Source organism: Mytilus edulis, chromosome 1 (assembly GCF_963676685.1).
Source record: "Mytilus edulis chromosome 1, xbMytEdul2.2, whole genome shotgun sequence".
Taxonomy (NCBI): Eukaryota; Metazoa; Mollusca; class Bivalvia; order Mytilida; family Mytilidae; genus Mytilus; species Mytilus edulis.
In genome coordinates, this window is record NC_092344.1 from 71,891,316 (window position 1) to 71,911,151 (window position 19,836).

Below are 19,836 nucleotides of genomic sequence, written 5' to 3' on the forward strand. Positions count from 1 at the left end.
AAGTATATATGCCAAGTAAAATATTTTAAAGTTGTGCATAGCTGGCATAAGTTATCTATTCAGAATATTTTGACATCTTATTACACATTTTCATTTTGATATCTCTCTGGAGAGTTGGTTATTTGTAAAGTATGATCAAAGATTGTTAAAATGTAAAACTACAGCATGAAGCTATTCCCTAGGCTGGTCATGCAAATAGTTTTATAAAAAATCATCAGTAATAGATACTGTTATGATGTAAGTGAACAGTTGTTAAAATGATAGCTGTCGCTGATATAAAACTTGTTCAACCTCATCACTCAGACATAACGGACACCAAACATGTTTGCAATCTATTTTTTTAGACATGCAAAAGAGTCTTTAATTAACATTTGACTGAAGTATTCTCTTTTTTCGGCATTTGAAAATACTTACGATAAAGGGAATGAGGGGATATATTTGACAGTATAATGGAACCCCCCATTACACAATCTTCCAATCAATACAATTTCTGGGGAAAATTTGATGTCACAAAGCAAATATTTTCACGTCACCATGTCCCAAGACACATTTTTACCCAAAATGACCTCAGGTCAACCAGAGCAGTTCATTCATAAAAATGAAATTGGAAAGTCATCTTTTCATCATCTACAGGGAGAAAAAAGACATAATGACAATGACAACAACTATTTAACCAGAAAGCAGAATGATTCCTCCTATAGGTTGGACTATCGACTATCAATGCCTATCTGAAATTCGGCTACAATAGTAGGAAAAATAGATGCAGTTAATTTTAAACAGTTCCCTGATAGGGATAATAGGGCTCTTCAGGGTAAGTTAGGCCATATTGAATAGGGGGAGATTTTCATAAAAGAGGTAAAAATGGTGTGAAAAATATGGGAAATCATCATTAAAACAGAGCAATTGCTTAGAAACATGCATATGATATCCCATACTTTCATACTATTTCCACCTTTTACAAAAAAATCTGCCCCTATTTAATATGGTCAAACTAACCATGGAAAGCCCTATTCAGTTCTTTTGTTTTCCTTTTCAGCCAAATGATTTGGAGACAGAGATCAAACCTGTACAGTCATATGATGAGATACAGGCAGCAGCAAATGCACCATTAACTCAGGTATAGTACCATTTGAGATTTTTTTTTTTTTGCTCCCCTACCCCATTTCTATTCTGGACAAAATTGTAGGAAATTTTTTTTTTCCAAATTCGTTCTTGTATATAAAAATAATAAAAATATTTTCATACTTTGTTGACATTTCACAACTGTGAAGTCAGGGTCATTCTTTAGTCATGCAATTACATAAGAGATGCAGTCTTACACTTATTGATTTTGTAAAGAGAGATAACTTGTACACAAATAAAAAAATCTTGCTAAATTTGACTTTATGTGCACTATGAATTTTACAATTGCAAATAGGGCTAACACTGTCTAATTTAATTGTGTGTTTAAATAAATATAAAATCCTGCTTAAAAGCAAGATAAGGATGATGTGGTGTGATTGACAAAAATTGTGGAACCATAAAAACGGATAGCAAAATGAACATAATTTTTACATTTTTAAGGCTTCAACTAAACCTGACATACCACAGAAACCAATTCTAAACAAGCCAGATTTAGCAGAAAAACAAATTGTGAATAAACTTGAGGCTACACACAACCAAGTAGATGATGATGATGAAGAGGTCGAGGAAGTGGAGGAGATAGAGGAGGACGATGAAGAGGATGATGAAACAGAAGATGAATATGGATACACACACAGTAAGTCTTCTTATTGTCTATGTCATTTTAATATTGTCACTGAGATATAGAATAGATGGATTTTGGCTTATATCGCAAAAACTAAAGCAGTTAGAGCAAATCTAACAGTGGGTTAAAGTATTCGTAAGGTAACTTTCTATCATCCCTGAAATTTTCATATGAATCTAATAACCAATTGTTGGGTTGCTGCCACTAAATTGGTAATTTTAAGGAAATTTTGCAGTTGTTGGTTATTATCTTGAATAGTATTGATGATAAAGATAAACTGTAAACTACAAAAATTTTCAGCAAAGTAAGGTCTACAAATAAGTTTATATAACCAAAACTGTCAATTGCCCCCTGCAGGAGTTATTGTCCTTTAAAGACAATTTTACACAATTTGTTTATCATGTTTTCAAACTTTAAAAAATCTTCTCCTTTGAAACTACTGAACCAATATCAACCAAACTTTGTTGAAGTTGAATGATATCATTTTTGCATAATATACATTAAACCAAAAAAACAAACTACGATGAAATTAGACACAAAACTTCTACAGACAACTTTAAGGATGCACTTACCCATGAAGTACTCCTTAAAACCTTTTCTCACTTAAACTAAATGTACTATTGTTTTTATCTTAATTTTAAAATAAAAATAAAATAAAGAATGTAAAAATTAAAAGTTCAATAAAAATTGTAAAGTTTAAAAATGAAGAAAAATTGAAATTAACTTTAAAAAGCAACCTCAATAAGGCATGCGCCAGAATGTACTCTTCAAAATGTTGATGGTTTTCTGTAACTAAAGAAGAAGAAGACTTAAACTCTTAAACAGAAGATAAATGGCAAAAAATCAAGGTGAGTGATTCAGGCTCTTGGGAGCCTCTTGTTTAAGAGTTATATACTTATGAACCTAGAATTTTGGCCAAAATATATACTACTGCAACAGTTTGCAAAAGAAACTCCCTTGAAACCACACAACACAAATTTTATGAAACTTTGTAGTTAATGTAGACATTATATATAGATGCCTGTCCACAAGAAATTTTTATCAGTTCACCTTTGTTTGAGCTATCAGTCTCTGAACTTAAGAACCTGTTCAGATTTTGTTTGACCATTGACAATATGGGGTATGGGGTAGATTTTGTTTGGCCATTGACAATATGGGGTGTGGGGTAGATTTTGTTTGGCCATTGACAATATGGGGTGTGGGGTAGAATTTGTTTGGCCATTGACAATATGGGGTGTGGGGTAGATTTTGTTTGGCCATTGACAATATGGGGTGTGGGGTAGATTTTGTTTGGCCATTGACAATATGGGGTGTGGGGTAGATTTTGTTTGGCCATTGACAATATGGGGTGTGGGGTAGATTTTGTTTGGCCATTGACAATATGGGGTATGGGGTAGATTTTGTTTGGCCATTGACAATATGGGGTGTGGGGTAGATTTTGTTTGGCTATTGACAATATGGGGTGTGGGGTATGCGAGCATGCTCACAAATATTCTTTTATTTAACAATTGATGGATCCAGTGGTTAAAGCATACATGTATGAAAACTTTTGTGGTTTCAGTGACTGATAGTGGTTGAAGCATAATTATACAATGGAATTTCAATTTCCCATGGCATTTATCTTGACCTTTGGAAAAAAATGTGTTGATGTGTTTTGTTTTAAAAATTTGACTTAATCTCTATGCTTATATTCACAAGCAAGAAAATGAGATAAAGCTTTTTGACATGATAAGACAATGTAAGCTTTTATTTCACTTTGATGGTTCTTACGAGGCCACTAAATCATAAACCTTTATGTTTAATTACTTTCTGAAACCAGTTTCATGTTTTAGAGATTTGAGAAATTCTCTTTTTAATAGGATTTTTCTTGTGTAAGAAGATTAAAACACCTGCATTGTGTGCAATATAAGTAATAAAAGAGATTTTTACTTATTTATCAGTGTAGATTTTTGTCCTTAGAGAGGTCAATGGATCTTTCAAGTTTTTTCTGATATAATTGACAAACCGGTTCTCACTAGGTGTCAAAACTGTAAAGTAATCCATAAATATTTTCAAGATTATCAGAGCTGTGAATTAACAAATATATTTTTTTGCTGACTTAGAAACTTGTATTTCTTTTTCCAAGTTATCTGTTAAAGTAATAATTGTGATTTTAGCTTAAGAATTTTTATAAAAAATTAGGAATATCAGAAAAACAATGTAGTTGAGTCTCCTCTTCCGATTCTGAAGTTAACAACTCGATGTTTGTTTATTTGGCGTTTATAACCTAACTTCAAACAAAGGTCCTTCAATCAATGTTTACGACTAATTTACACATATAAGATGTGGTGTTGGGTCCTTGAATCAATGTTTACGACTAATTTACACATATAAGATGTGGTGTTGGTAATGAAACAAGTATTCACCATAGATCAAAGGACAAACATAAATAGTAGTTTGCTGTCACCACTTTTAATTTTCAGTTGACAGAAAATCTGATTTACTGAGCTAGAGCTGGTGGCGAGCAATATCAGCAATGAACATTGCGATTCAATGAACTCTTTCAAAGGGAGGGGCAAAAGTTTTTACAAATAGGAGAGAAATATCTGTATTTTATTTTTCTGTGGACATTTTATTTGACTATGGTTAGCTTTATCATTATTACACTTCATTTAAACTACACTATAAAATTCTGTGATTGACAGAAACGTGAAGTACGGAATCAGATATGTCTTCTGCAAAGTTTGCTTTTCTGTCAAATGAAAGAAAAACTGAAATAATTGATTGTGAGCTGAATTGATTGGGCGTTGTATAATAGTGAAATTTCTTTATTTGTGCATTTTATACAAATATGAGTCACCATATTAAAAACATGCAGATTTTATGGAATGATATTATTAGGTTTACGTTGTAATATAATCTATCTTGTAGTCACAATCATTCCAGTGAAGTTTTCTGTAATCTAGAATCCTTCTTTTATTGTGGGTTATGTATATAAAATGCCACTAGTGTTAAAATTTTGTCTGAGATGAAGAAAATCTTTTATACTGTCATGATGAAATTGTCATACTGGATCAACACATTAAATGGTATAAGAATCTGTATTAAAACAGGCAATTTATTGATTACTTTGGTTGGGATAAAACTAGGTCAGTTAGCATCTCTAGACTTTTATGGCAAAAAAGCTTGCATAGATATAAAGAAGGATACAGTGGGCGAATCTAGGGAACCCCCTATTTTTGGACTATCAAGGGATTTGAATGGGGACATATGGTTGAACCCCCCCCCCCCTTTCTCCTGGGTTGGGAACCTCCCCTTTAAATAAAACCTGGCTACATTAGCCCCTGGGGGACATATCTAGTAAAATATTGTTTCACCATGCAGCAGGTGGTTATAATATAAATCTTAAATCATAGGAGATATGATAAGGTAACTGTTCCCCCTAAAGTCTTGAACATTATTGCATGCCAATAATTCCTTCTGAGCTGTTCACAAGACATTAGTAATATAATGAAAACATAAGACCAAAGAGCAAAAAACAGCTAGCCCTAGTCTTTGGTTGCCATTCTTAGGTCCGAGACCACAATTATTTCGTAGTGCATTTCTTTTAGAACATAAATAAAATAAAAAAAATCCCACCTGCGCTTTCTCAAAGAAACTTTTACACTGTGTTGTACTACTTTTGGGACAAATTATATAAAAATTATAGAAAACTTCATTGGCTCTGACTCAAAATATGGACAGTTTTATGTTTAGGGCGTCTTGAAATCTTTTGACAGCTTCCGAAGTGATAATTTTAAACCTTTTTCAGCTGGACCAAATCACTACTTTCCTTTAAAATTCTGGACCCAAATTATTTTACAGTGTAATTAAATCACATCCTACTTGCAATTTGAGGCATTAAACATGGAGAAATAAATCTGGAAGGGGTATAAAAATTCATTTGATAAATCAATAATGCCCGAGATACTTTGAAATTTTTATAATTTGAAAGCCCTAATTTTTTTTGCCTGGCCTTAACTTGTTATGCTTAAACTATATGCTTGGATTTTATAAATCTCTTGTTACATTTGTTGAAACAAACATGGATATCAATATTCTAGAATATTTAACTATATTGTTACTAATACTGAAATTTCCATTTGTCAAGCATGATTCAATGTTTAGTTTGTTTATGAGAACTTTATGTGCATTTTGCTTTGTGACAAAGCGATTTGGATATTTGATTGAAAATCAATTAATATATGGAGAACCAGTTGCTGGATTAGAATAAATATGATTTCATCAAATGTTGAATTGTAGGACTACATTTTGACCTTTGTAATTTAACTGAGTATCACATTTTATATTTTAAATTCCCTAATTCTTCTTTAAAGAAATTTTCCCAGTTTCCAGTTTCTCTCGATCCTCTTCACTTTTTTCCATAATTTTAGAAAACTCTCCCCACCCATCCCATCCCCCCTTTTACCCTCTAACCATGTTCCCCATTCCCCTTAAGTGTTTGTTAAGAAGCGCTGGATGATGAAAAAAAAATGGTAACAGTATGATCCCAGCAAGGCAACAATACTATGAAATTTAGAGGTTAACAACTTTTGATATAAGTCCTTGAAGCATTAATCTGAAACTCAGAGGTTTTGCAGCGACATTTAACAGATTATGGCTCTAATTTGATTCATATATAAATTTATACATGTATCTTTGCTCTTTTAATTTGATAATTATCATTGCATTTTGGAGATTTCTGATTTGATATTAGATGACATTTTTCGCTAAGTATAATTACAATGATGGCAAAAGTATGATTTTTTTGTAACTGTATAATAAATTGACACTTACTTAATAAAACTATACTTTTACAATTGATTTCAAACAATAGAATGATGCAAATAATTCCCACATTCTTACCTCACTAAATTGGCCACAGGCCATGTGAGCTTTTCTCTTCAATTGGTTGGCATACAGCCTCAGTCTCTTAAGCCTTTCACATTTTTATCATATTCTGGAAAACCATTTAACAGAATTAAATCAAATTTGGCAGACATGTTCCTTACAAAGTCCTTTTCAAGTGTTGTAACTATAACATTGGTGCCAATTTATCAACGATCATGGATGCAATTTATGATTGGCTGAATTTAGGAAATCTTTTCAAGAATGGCTGAAGCTATAAAATTTAAATATGATAGATATGTTTCTGTAAAGGCCCTTCACAAGTTTCTTGATTTTGGTGATTATTGGAAATTTAGACTGGCAAGCAACTGAGGTCAAAGTTACTATTAAACCCTTTGGGAAATTAAATGTAAATAAATTTTGCTTTTCTTTAAAAAAAAAAGAAAGAACTAAAAGAAAAACAAATTCTCTGGAAATGTTCCTTAGAAGATACTCATTTTGGTCCTAATGAGAAGTCCAATATTATAGCTTTCAGAGGCCAAAAGGAGGTAAGGCTGTTCCAATTTTCAAAGATCACCTTTCCAAGGACTACCGAATCAACTGAAACCAAGTTTGTTAAATATACTCCTGTTAAGGCTCTTAACAAGTGAACTTTGTTTGATTCTGATCTGAAATTTAAAATGGACTCTAACTGGAAGTCAAAGTTTATATGAAACACTATATTTGAAATTACATTTATTTTCATATTTTTTTAATGTTGAAAGGACTCATATGCAAGCCTCACAGAAATGTTATTTAAAAGGCACCTGGCATATATGTTATATTACTTTGGTTCTAATGAAAATTTATTTTTGATGTGTCAGTACATTGTATAAGCATTTATGCTCTAATGATCCTCTAGGTTGCACTTTGTAAATACAGCTGTTTCTCCAAACACGCCTCTTTTGGGGAGTAATTGAATATTCATAGAAAATTAATTTTGTTTACATACTGGTTCCCAGTTATGCTCTCTGTGTTCCATATCGCAGAGACAGAACTTGGGAATGTTACCAGTAAATAAACATGTGCATATTGTTTACATTGAAATCTGTGGTAACCTTTCATTCGAGGTAGGGGTAGTTAAGAAAATTAGTGTAAGTTTAAACTCTGAGAAGTTCAGGGCATATAAACGTTGAAAATATGCCGCACAGCCCTATATTTTGACCTTTGAAAAAAATTGTGGTGCATATGAACTTTCAATTCTAGGATAAGATTTTTTTCAAAACTTCATAGTAAAAGTGGTACAGTTTTAGCCGTAAAAGGAGTTCCTATGGGAAATTGCATTGTCAATATTTACAGAAATGCAACCTCTAGTTTGATATACAATGTAGCAACAGGGTATTTGGTTGGGTTTTTTTAAAAAAGAAATTGAAACATTGCTGATCTTCTATTAAGTGCTTTCTGTACTTCATGATTTTCCCTCAAGAAAAAATTGTTGCCTTATGAGTGTGGTTTGTCAAAACTATGTAGGTACCCCTGAGTATCAGCTTCTAAACCTTGTCAATGTTTCATGCTCCTGATATTGTGGATCAGTGGCAGAAACCCTGCGGCAAGAAAATAATTTTCCTATTGTTTGGAATATTTAATTATGCCCCACCCTTTCAAAAAACCTGGATCCACTCTTATAGATTACTTAGGTACTAGAGCACTTCATAAGTTTGAAGTCATTAATAATCGTTTGTAGACTCAGTTATCTCTTGAACTATAAACTAAACCTCTCTTTTCTGAATCAGATCCAGAAATAATAGAGGACAGACAGAGATGTCTTGATTATAAATATTTATACAAGAATTGAGAAGGTTTACACTGACGGAAAAACAAGTTTATAAACATGTACTTGTTGTACATTCTGTAAACATTCCGTAAACATTGCACTGTACCACCCAATCAATAGTTATCATAGAAAATATGAAGTGCTCACAGATTTCACCCGTCTGTGTGCTGATCAATTATTTTATGCAGTCTAGCTGCATTTATCGGCTCAAATCAGGAAGAAATTTTTTAAATCTGGTGCATGATTTGGAATTAAAAACATCTCTCTCTCTCTCTCTTAATTTGATTGAATGTTATCCAAACACCCACCCAAAATCAGTGATCTTGAAATGTTTTTAAGGTTTAATGGGCAAAACGTTGAAAATGTGGAACAGCTTGTGTTTAATTAATTACATCCTTGATTTCAATAACTTAAAATTATGATTATATTGACAGACATCAACAGTATATCCTCAATATCCCTGGAATTTCATAAAACGCCAGGAAAAATTGTATGATTGGATAAAAGTTTAAATTGTGAGGGAGGAGAACAGATCAATAAGCCATCATATATACTGTGTGATCTTGGCGTTTATCACATGTAAAGATGGAATTGCGTGACAAAGATTTCATTCACACTCTGATTTTATGTAATGAAGAGTCGTTAATCATTACATGCCTGTAGCTTGTTAATCCAACACCTTCTTTATATTCACGATATGTGCCATGTTTCGAAAAATTATTATTGAAAATTGTGGATTATGTTTTTTAACATTGTGTCTAATTTGATAGTATGTGTTTGTGTTTTTAAAATGGAAGTAGATTTGATTCTGTGAATGAACTTTCATTTTGATCAAAGTCCAACAGGTAATATACTCATTTTGAATTTTTCATCTTTTTTATTTTACTTTTTTTCTACCTGCAACAGATTGTATAGATAATTGATAAACTAACATTTTAAAAAATGACGTTTAATCTAATGTTATGACTTTCGACTCTTTATTGAACATAATATTTTAAATATTTTACAACAAATGATGTACATATTTGACAAACTTCTGACTTTAATGATATTTTAATTTTCCAAAACATTCCATGAGTTTGTCAAAATTTGTATATAGAACAGAACAGAACAGAACAATATTATAACAATATTGTTTACTTTGATGACATTCAAAATTTAAATAAAATACATAATTCAACATTCTTGAAGAGTTGTCAAACTTAAAATGCCATTCTGATGATGATAACAACTGATAGATTATTAATGTCCAGCAGCAAGTATTTAAAAGTAAATAAGGGATGATACCCTGCTGAGACAGATTTTAATATGCTATAGCTCATTAATTGTGAGTTGTCTTCCATTTGTATCAATAGTTACTCTTCTTTAATTAGTTTCCATTATGTACACTTTTGAAATGAATCGTATCTGCATAAGTTTTAAGAAAACCAAGTTCAGTACTGGTAGTTATCATTAATGTTCTAATTCTTTAGCATCTTGAATTTTAGAGGTTGCTGTAATTTTTTGATAGATATATTGTTCAAAATTGATATAGAATTAAACTATGGGATAATTCTAACCAAGATATGACTCAACTGTTACAACATAATCAATGCTGGACCTAAAATTGAAAAGCAATAAAATATATATGTATATAGTTGTTACCAAAAGGTATATTCTCGTTTAAAAACATGGGTAATTGACCAATATGATTGAAATTCTGAATGTTATTCTTTATCCCCCCCCCCCACCATTATTCATTATTTCCACTGTTTGTTCTACTATCAGCTTAAAAAGCATTTCTTTGTTTGATATAGGGAATGGAGTAAAGTCTCATAAAATAGTCTGTACTAAATCGCAGATAAAAAGCTGGCACTTACAAGAGTAATTTCTAATATGCCCTAAGTGACTAAGTAATGTAGGTACTAATTGGTATACATACATATGTATAGATCTACCTTTAACATTTATAGCCTATTATCACCATGGTCTAATTGAATGTCTCACCACGGCAGACATTTAGTAAAAAACAGCCTTGTGTTTTTAACTACTCTGCAATGTGGAGAAGTTTGTCATAAAGGGCGAAAATGTACTGTTGTACCAAGGTACTTTGATGGATTTTTGATTACTTTCCTGTTTTGTTTTTCGTATCTTAGTTACTGAGTTGGACCTTGACTAAACACCCCAAATTTATACAAGAAGGGTTATATCTTCTTGAAATTTTGGGATTTAAAAAATGCTGTAACATGTGTTTTAATGGCATCAAATTTTAGTCTGAAGTCTTATCAACTGGGTTTCCTAGAATGCTACTTTATGCTCAGTTGAGCAATATTCAAAAAGTATTGCATAGGAACTGATAATATGTTGTCACAATTATCAGTTTGCCTACCTACCCTTGGTGTTGTCAATTTGCCTACCTACCCTTGGTGTTGTCAAGAAGATTAGTAATATCATAAGTTTAAGTTTAAATTGCAATACAATTATCAAAATATGTGACAATGAATGGTCATTGAAAATAGATGTAGTATGATTGCTATGAGACAACTCTTCACTAGAGACCAATTAACATAGATAGTTAGTGACTATAGATCACTGTTTGGCCTTCTTTATTGAGCAAAACCCATACCACATTATTATGAACAATCTATTGAAGTTCAAGTCTGATGATTTAGATCCAGTCAAATATAAATAGTCTGATATAAATACAGATCATGTGTCCAGACTTCACTTACAAAGATCTAAAAAGGCTCTGGTTTACATTTTGTTGTAAATATCTTTTTTTGGATGCTCAACATGATTTTCAACATCAAAATTTTAAATGGAGGCCAACATTTTATTTATTGACATAGCAATTGTCAAAACATGATGAGGGAACTCTGCAACCAAGTGGTCTAAGTAGTTCATCTACAGTGTCAACACTGAGGTTGTGATTTCAAAGCCTGCTCATGGTAGGTGTGTTTGACTAATCTACAGTGTCAACACTGAGGTTGTGATTTCAAATCCTGCTCATGGTAGGTGTGTTTGACTAATCTACAGTGTCAACACTGAGGTTGTGATTTCAAATCCTGCTCATGGTAGGTGTGTTTGACTAATCTACAGTGTCAACACTGAGGTTGTGATTTCAAAGCTTGCTCATGGTAGGTGTGTTGAGGTTGTGATTTCAAAGCCTGCTCATGGTAGGTGTGTTTGACTAATCTACAGTGTCAACACTGAGGTTGTGATTTCAAAGCCTGCTCATGGTAGGTGTGTTTGACTTATCTACAGTGTCAACACTGAGGTTGTGACTTCAAAGCCTGCTCATGGTAGGTGTGTTTGACTAATCTACAGTTTCAACACTGAGGTTGTGATTTCAAAGCCTGCTCATGGTAGGTGTGTTTGACTAATCTACAGTGTCAACACTGAGGTTGTGATTTCAAAGCTTGCTCATGGTAGGTGTGTTTGACTCTAACCTTAATTGACCAGGATTGAGAACCTTCCTTCCAAAGGAAATAGTTCACTCTAGGCACTCTGTTTTTTTCACCCAATAAAACCAGACAGTCATGATAATACTAAGAGTGCTGGGAAGTGGTGTTGAACTCCAACAAGCAACCATTATCCAAAGCAGAATACAGGATAGAGCATTCTCCTTTGTCAAATTCTTGTAATAGAATCAGGCATGAACAGAGTATCTATATTGTAATAAGATTGTCTGTGATCACAAGTATCCAATTTGTATTTTAATTTGAAAATGTTTAAATTGGATTGGACTAGATAACTTCAATTTTCATTCAAACTCAATAAACTATGTTGCCATATTTATTATTAATCTCACTTTATTGCATATATTCAATTGACAATACAGCTAAAATGAAAGCCAATTTTATGTTAGATCTATACATTGAAGTGAAATTAAATTTCTGCAGTGTATATATTATTCTATAGAAAGCAAATGCTTTGCAAGAAATTTATTTTAGCAACTTAATTTTTAAGAAGAAAAGTGATGTGAATATGAATAGTCAAGATATATCAAACTTGAATCTTTCCCATATATTTATCCATGTCCAAAGGTTAGAAAATCTTTATACTAAATCATCACTATGTCAGAGGATCTGGATAAATTGTCCTTCATTTCTTTGTTCTTTTTATACCATTTTTCTCTATTTTTTATTTATTTTTTCCATTCTTCTCAATTCTTTATATTAAAACATAATATTATTCTCTGTTCTTTTTTTTTTGGGGGGGGGGGCCTTAGTCTGCACTCTTGGTCTATTATTCTCTTGTTGGTATGTCCATTCAGACACTCATATCAGCTAGAAAGGGCAAAATGCAAACATGAGAAGATAGTAGTCACAGTATTATAATCTTTTTAGTTTATATTCTCCCTTGAAACTCTTAAATAAAATGCATTCCAAGGTCTGGAGCAGTGATACAAAGTGCTTTTGTCCAAGTTGTTTAAGTCAATCCCTGTGTCTTCCAAAACCAGTGCTGGATATCAGTGAAACATTCTGAGAATCTCTACTTTAAAAATTTAAATGGGAGAGCAAAGTTATGAATATATAAAAAAATATTGTGGAAACCTTTAATGCACCAATAATGCATTTTTTTTTTACATTTTTCACATTCTCATTCTATATATGTTGTACCTAGATTGACAGTTTTTATTGTGAATTAAATGACCCAATTATTCTTAAAGGAAAAATGTTAGAGGAATTCAAAGTATTTTTGGAGGATAAAGATGAATAAATTTTGACATAGGGTTTATGTTTGAGCTGATGACTTTTATCTACAGGAGTGCAACTGATATGTAAACAGTTGCCAAAAAGCCTTGAACTGCACATTAGTACTTAACTAACCATCTTGATTGGCAGTAACAAATAATTTATTTATTCTTTGGTTGTTGAATTTTATTTCATATTTGTTTAAAAGTTCATGCCATTATTGTTTATTTTTGCTGTCAGAGTAAAATATTAAACAACTGTCAAAGTGGTAATTTTAAATGGTAAAGTTACATGTCACTGTTTCAAAATTCTGTAAGTGTCACCTTTTTCAAACCTCAGAAACCAGAGATTTAATAGAAACTATTTCTGCTAGTTTCTCAGTTTCTAAAATGCATTGTACATTTTGAAGGTGAATTCGCTGTTATTGTAGAAATTCTTTCAATTAGAACCTAAATGAAACCAATTACTAGTAATAAATCATAATTTGGGTAATAAACAAAGGTTGAATATTGATTTGTATGGTCACCCAAACAAATAAGCAATAAACTAAAGTCATCCTGTAAAATTGCAAACATGCCATTAGTTTAACTGTAACACATGAATGCTTAAGGAAGTGTTCTAAAAGTGAAGTGGTTTCAAAACAAAGAATTATTTAAATTCTGGCAGATTGATAAGAATTAACCCATCTAAGGGTTAAAAATGCACTCATGTCTAAGGTTCAGGTTACTTTTAATGATCTTTCAATATGAACTAAAATACTCCATTGCCTGATGCACGCATGTCCAAACCTCCTTAATTGTGTTAGTTTCTATCATACAAGTTGAAAGTAGAATATATACTGATTGGATAGACATTAACCCAACAAAAAAGACCCTGTAGAAATATTTTTATCATGTTTCTTGATCATGTGTCGATTTATTGCTCCACTAGTCATTTACCAAAAACATATTGATATACTGTGAAGTTTTGTTGATTGCTTTGAAAAAAAAATCACCACAAATGTATATAGACTTTTAACTGATTACTTTTTGTAAACCATTGGGAAATTCAATTTTTCTGTGTGAGCAGTTTAAATTATAAACAGTCTTAACAATCTTTATGCTGATAAGGTAATGATGGATCCTTCAATTGACAGCAACTTTATATGTATTTATACATGAAATACCAGGTTTTATTGAAGTCTCTGTAAACAAGTAAAGGAAGTGTAAGTAATGGTCAAAGTTGAATGATTTACAGGTTCTTGTCTGACAGCTTGACAATGATATTGGAAATATATGAGGATTTTAAAACATATATATTATAACTTGGTACTGTTCTGAGATTCTCATACTGAACTGAGGTCAATATAGATAGAGAGATGGTAACAGGGTATATATGTGAAATGATATGGCATATATTCAGTGTGGTCTGATGTTTGAGGGTTGATATGGATTAATAACAAATTTCCATATCACTATTCTGCACTTTTGCTATTTAGAAAATGCAGTGATTATTTTTGGGTCTAATGTCTATCAACATGAAAAAAAAGTCAAAGCTTGATATAAATGTTGGACGTGTTATGTATGTTGTTTTGCTTGTGTGAAGTACTCAAGAACAATAAAAAAAAAACTATAAAAAATTAGATATTTTTATTTTTATGCCCCACCTACAATAGTAGAGGGGCATTATGTTTTCTGGTCTGTGCCTCCGTTCGTCCGTCCGTTCAGGTTAAAGTTTTTGGTCACGGTAGTTTTTGATGAAGCTGAAGTCCAATCAACTTGAAACTTAGTACACTTGTTGCTTATGATATGATCTTTCTAATTTTAATGCCAAATTAGACTTTTGACCCCAATTTCACGGTCCACTGAACATAGAAAATGAAAGTGGGAGTTTCAGGTTAAAGTTTTTGGTCAAGGTAGTTTTTGATGAAGCTGAAGTCCAATCAACTTGAAACTTAGTACACTTGTTGCTTATGATATGATCTTTTTAATTTTAAAGTAAAATTAGACTTTTGACCCAAATTTCACGGTCCACTGAACATAGAAAATGAAAGTGGGAGTTTCAGGTTAAAGTTTTTGGTCAAGGTAGTTTTTGATGAAGCTGAAGTCCAATCAACTTGAAACTTAGTACACTTGTTGCTTATGATATGATCTTTCTAATTTTAAAGTCAAATTAGACTTTTGACCCCAATTTCACGGTCCACTGAACATAGAAAATGAAAGGGGGGGTTTCAGGTTAAAGTTTTTGGTCAAGGAAGTTTTTGATGAAGCTGAATTCCAATCAACTTGAAACTTAGTACACTTGTTGCTTATGATATGATCTTTCTAATTTTAATGCCAAATTAGACTTTTGACCCCAATTTCACGGTTCACTATACATATAAAATGAAAGTGGGAGTTTCAGGTTAAAGTTTTTGGTCAAGGTAGTTTTTGATGAAATTGAAGTCCAATCAACTTGAAACTTATTACATATGTACCCTATAATATAATCTTTCTAATTTTAATGCCAAATTAGATTATTACCCAATTTTTACAGTCCATGGAACATGGAAAAGGATAGTGCAAGTGGGGCATCCATGTACTTTGGACACATTCTTGTTTAATCAGTTTTCATATTAATGTGAATTTGGCTATCAAATTCTTGTAAGGAGAGAGCAACAGTTCAACCTATCTTCTAAATTGTCATATGAATATTTATGAAATAGCATTTCCGTAACTTAATGTGTTATTTCCAATGTTCAGAGTAGACAAATTTGATTCCTTATTGTATTCATGTTGCTATAATTCATGGAAAAATACAATAATCTAGACAAACAAATGAAAGGGCTTAAGTGTAGTTATAAATTGTTTGATTGTGAAACATCACGTTAAATGAAGTAAAGCATTGATAAGTTTAATTGTTATTGATCTGCTGTGTGGGTTTATTCTCTTATGTTTAGTCTGAAATTGTCGACTGTTGTAGACATGAATTTTATGAATTTTGTTTTTTATTTTCATTCAAAGTGATTATATCATAAAGGAAAATTTTAATTGTTTTAGCTATGCTTATTTTATGAAAGTTTTATTAACCGATTATTTGTATTGCATATGAGTCTTAAAACTGCTATAATTTATAAAGATTTCTAGGTTGTTCAGTCATTTTGGAGTCACAAAATAAACCACTGACCCTACATCTGGTGATCAGTTTTAATTATTCTTTAAAATACTAAACAATAATTGACACTGCTTAAGTTATAACTGAAAGTGATGATATAGGCAATAGTATTTCACTGATGTTTTAGTCTCATAAATTGGTTCAGAAGATGCAAAACAATGGTTACAAACAAAATCTGAAGAATCATCACATAGACTCAAAAAGGTGCAAGACTGGTGCATTCTATCAAAATAGAATTTTAAATATATGCAATTTATATACAAGCTGTATTTAAACTTACAATAACCTAAAGTGATAATGTTTTTAAGAAAAAAAAATTTAAAAAAAACATGAAAACACATCTCTATGGTGCTGTGCATACATTTACAGTGTTGCACAGTGCTGCCACCTAGCTTGACTACCCAATATAGTTACAAGTTGTGTTACACTTCAATTTACAGATGAAACAATATGAAATAAGTTCCAAAAAAAACCTTGAAATTTAATCTTTGATAAAGTATTGCAATTTATAACAAACCTTTCTGAAATTGTCCATTAAATTTATCTATTTTGAAATTATAAAGTTAGAAACTAAGATTTCAACTCCCTCAGGCAAAGTTGACCTTAGATTGTTTCAGTAAGTTTTTTAGATCCTATTATGATCATATAGCTCTTTAACTGTTTTGAATCTTAGACATCCTTAACATATCAATATTATTTTTCCTTTTTTATCCAAATATACATATCAGAGGGGGAAATTAATTCTTTTAGGAGACCTGAAAATGAAGATTGTGTGTTGGATGGAGAGTTGTTGCATTTGCACTAATACCACATCTTCATATTTATATTAAGTGATCAATACTGGCTCTTAAAAAACTTGATTTCACTTGTAACAACTGACAGATGTTTTATATGCTAAAAGATTTTCTAATATTGATCATGCAAATCTCTAATAAAAAAAAATTGGGTGCGGTTAACTAACGGGTATATGTCATGTAATCCTATTATTTTTCCTGTCATCCAGGATTCATGTAGAGAATTTAATCAATTATTTCACTGATAAACCCTTTTTAATATATTTTTAGTTCCATGACAATATATTTTATGGGAAGATATGATCGTGATAAAAACATAATTGAAGGTGTTAAGACATGTGGGAGTGTTGCAAGGATCCTAAGTACATTTCTTGTCAATCAGTCCTGTTTTGCTGATAGTGTTTCCTTGTCTGTCTTGATTCCTTTTCTGTCTATTTATCTGTCTTTTTTTCTTTTCTGTCTATTTATTTGTCTTGTTTCCTTGTCTGTCTATACACCTTCTATAAACATGTCTTGTTTCCTTGTCTGTCTAAACACCTTCTATAAACATGTCTTGTTTCCTTGTCTGTCTAAACACCTACTATAAACCTGTCTTGTTTCCTTGTCTGTCTAAACACCTACTATAAACCTGTCTTGTTTCCTTGTCTGTCTAAACACCTACTATAAACCTGTCTTGATTCCTTGTCTGTCTAAACACCTACTATAAACCTGTCTTGTTTCCTTGTCTGTCTAAACACTGTCTTGTTTCCTTGTCTGTCTAAACACCTGTCTTGTTTCCTTGTCTGTCTAAACACCTGTCTTGTTTTATGCTTTTAAAATAACTTTTCTTCAGCAATGTGTGTAATGTATCATTTATTGAGAAGTTTGAACTGAAAAAATTAACTGAAATTGCATTTTGAAAACAGATGGGACAAAACAGAACTTATTTTAATAAATGCAGCACAATTTCATTTTTCAGTTGTTGAATTCAGTTTGTTTTGACATATACAATCTAATAACTGTTTTTCAAGTCATGTGTATCAGATGCCTTGAAATCTTTTAATGACAACTGTAGTTTTTTATGGGGAACTGTCTTAATTGATAGTTTTATTAGTAAAAGGCTATTGGAAATTAAACATGATCAAACATGACTTAGAAGCAATAAAAAAGGATCTTTTATCAGATCAAAAATTCTTTTTGAGGACAGTTGTTCCAGATTTACTGAGTGCAAAGAAACTCAACAGAAGAGCTTTTTTATTCTATATTATAGCTTTCTATATGGTAAAGGTTTTGCTTATTGTTAAAAACAATGTATGGTATATTTTTTGCTTATTGCCTGTAGACATGAACATCATATTGTTATCTGGTCTTTTCTGGACTGTTGTCTTCAAATTTGGTAGTAGTCATACCACATCTCTTTATTTTGTTATCAACAAAAAAGATAAAATAACTCAATCATATTTGAAGGTTAAACAAAAGTTGTAGCAGCTGTTATAGATGTTTATCGTTTAGATATATATATGATGTAATCCTCAGAATTTTATGATTTATTAAGCTGACATTACATTCCAATGGTAAAGCCCAAGGTGATTGCTTGATTGACCAAAATGTATGTTTTATGACTCTCAGTAGATCCGACCTAAATATTTTAACTGACGTAAAATAGATATTATAAAAAAAAATTGGCATGGTATTATGTACAATATTTTTTTTATCTCAACCTCTGCATAGTCTTGATCAGTGGAATTTAATAAGAGGTTGAATGATCAGAGTCTCAAGTTCATATAGTTCCTTTATTCTTATGTTTGAAGACCTGGAATAACTAGAGCTTCTATTTCAAAGATTGGCAATAATGTGTCACGATGTCGAATGATCAGATCCTCAAGTTTATTTATTGCTGTTATTGTTGAAGACCTAGAATGACTTATTGAGAGCTTCTATTTCAAAGATTGCCAAAAGTGGGTCACGAGGTCGAATGATCAGATCCTCAAGTTCATTTATTGCTGTTATTGTTGAAGATCTAGAATGACTAGAGCCACTTTTTCATAGATTGCTGTGGGTATAACAGAGCACTATCGACCAGAGCCCCTGTTTCAATGATTTGTATGCCCCTGCCGTAGTTGATGGGGCTTAACACTTTCACTTCTTAAATTCATTTTTTTCGCAGGATTTGAAATTTATTTGCAAGGGCCATTTGCCTGACTGGAATAAATTTGACAATCTGTGAATGACCAAAGCCTCTCTTTCATTTTAAGATACCCATTAGTGTGGCAGAGGTGGAAAGACCAGACTGCCTCTGTTTCATAGATTTCCATTAACGTGGCAGGGGTTGAATTGCAGTAGCCTTTGTTTCATAGATAAGATTGCTGTTAGTATGACCAAGGAGGTTAATATAACCTCCTTGGTATGACTTGAAGAGTTTTTAGGATATGACCTCTTCAGAATGGATAAAAATATGGATATCAATTGTTGATCCATTACATGTTTGAAGCAACTATTTATTAAATGACTACCGTATAAATCGTTAAATAAGCCGCAGGTTTTTTTCTCTGTCTTTGTCCCTGCGTGTTATACTCGGGTGCGTGTTATGTAAGTATTATTTTCTGTTTTCAGGACGACGGTGAAAGAAAAAAATATCTGGATTTGTTTTCTGGAGACAGTCAGATTGTCAAGTGCTTGCAGTGACTTGATAAATTGTTAATGTTGCATATTTTGTTATGAATAAATAAATATATTAACTAAATCGTTTGTTTTTATTTCATTCAATCATTGTTGGTTTACAGGAAGTCGATAACCATGTGTTTAGTGTTCATTTCGTAAACAAAGAAA

The 19,836-nt window shown here is 31.8% G+C and overlaps 1 protein-coding gene across 17 annotated transcripts in view; it reads left to right on the plus strand.

Annotated features, from left to right (window-relative positions):
* Window positions 1-19,836, plus strand: part of LOC139488930 (multiple PDZ domain protein-like) — a 160,649-nt gene that overhangs the window by 102,412 nt on the left and 38,401 nt on the right. For all 17 annotated transcript variants that reach the window (XM_071274941.1, XM_071274948.1, XM_071274988.1 and 14 more), the window contains 2 exons: window positions 1,037-1,117; window positions 1,564-1,759. In XM_071274941.1, coding sequence (XP_071131042.1) covers window positions 1,037-1,117; window positions 1,564-1,759 — 277 coding nt within the window. The remainder of the gene's footprint in view (window positions 1-1,036; window positions 1,118-1,563; window positions 1,760-19,836) is intronic.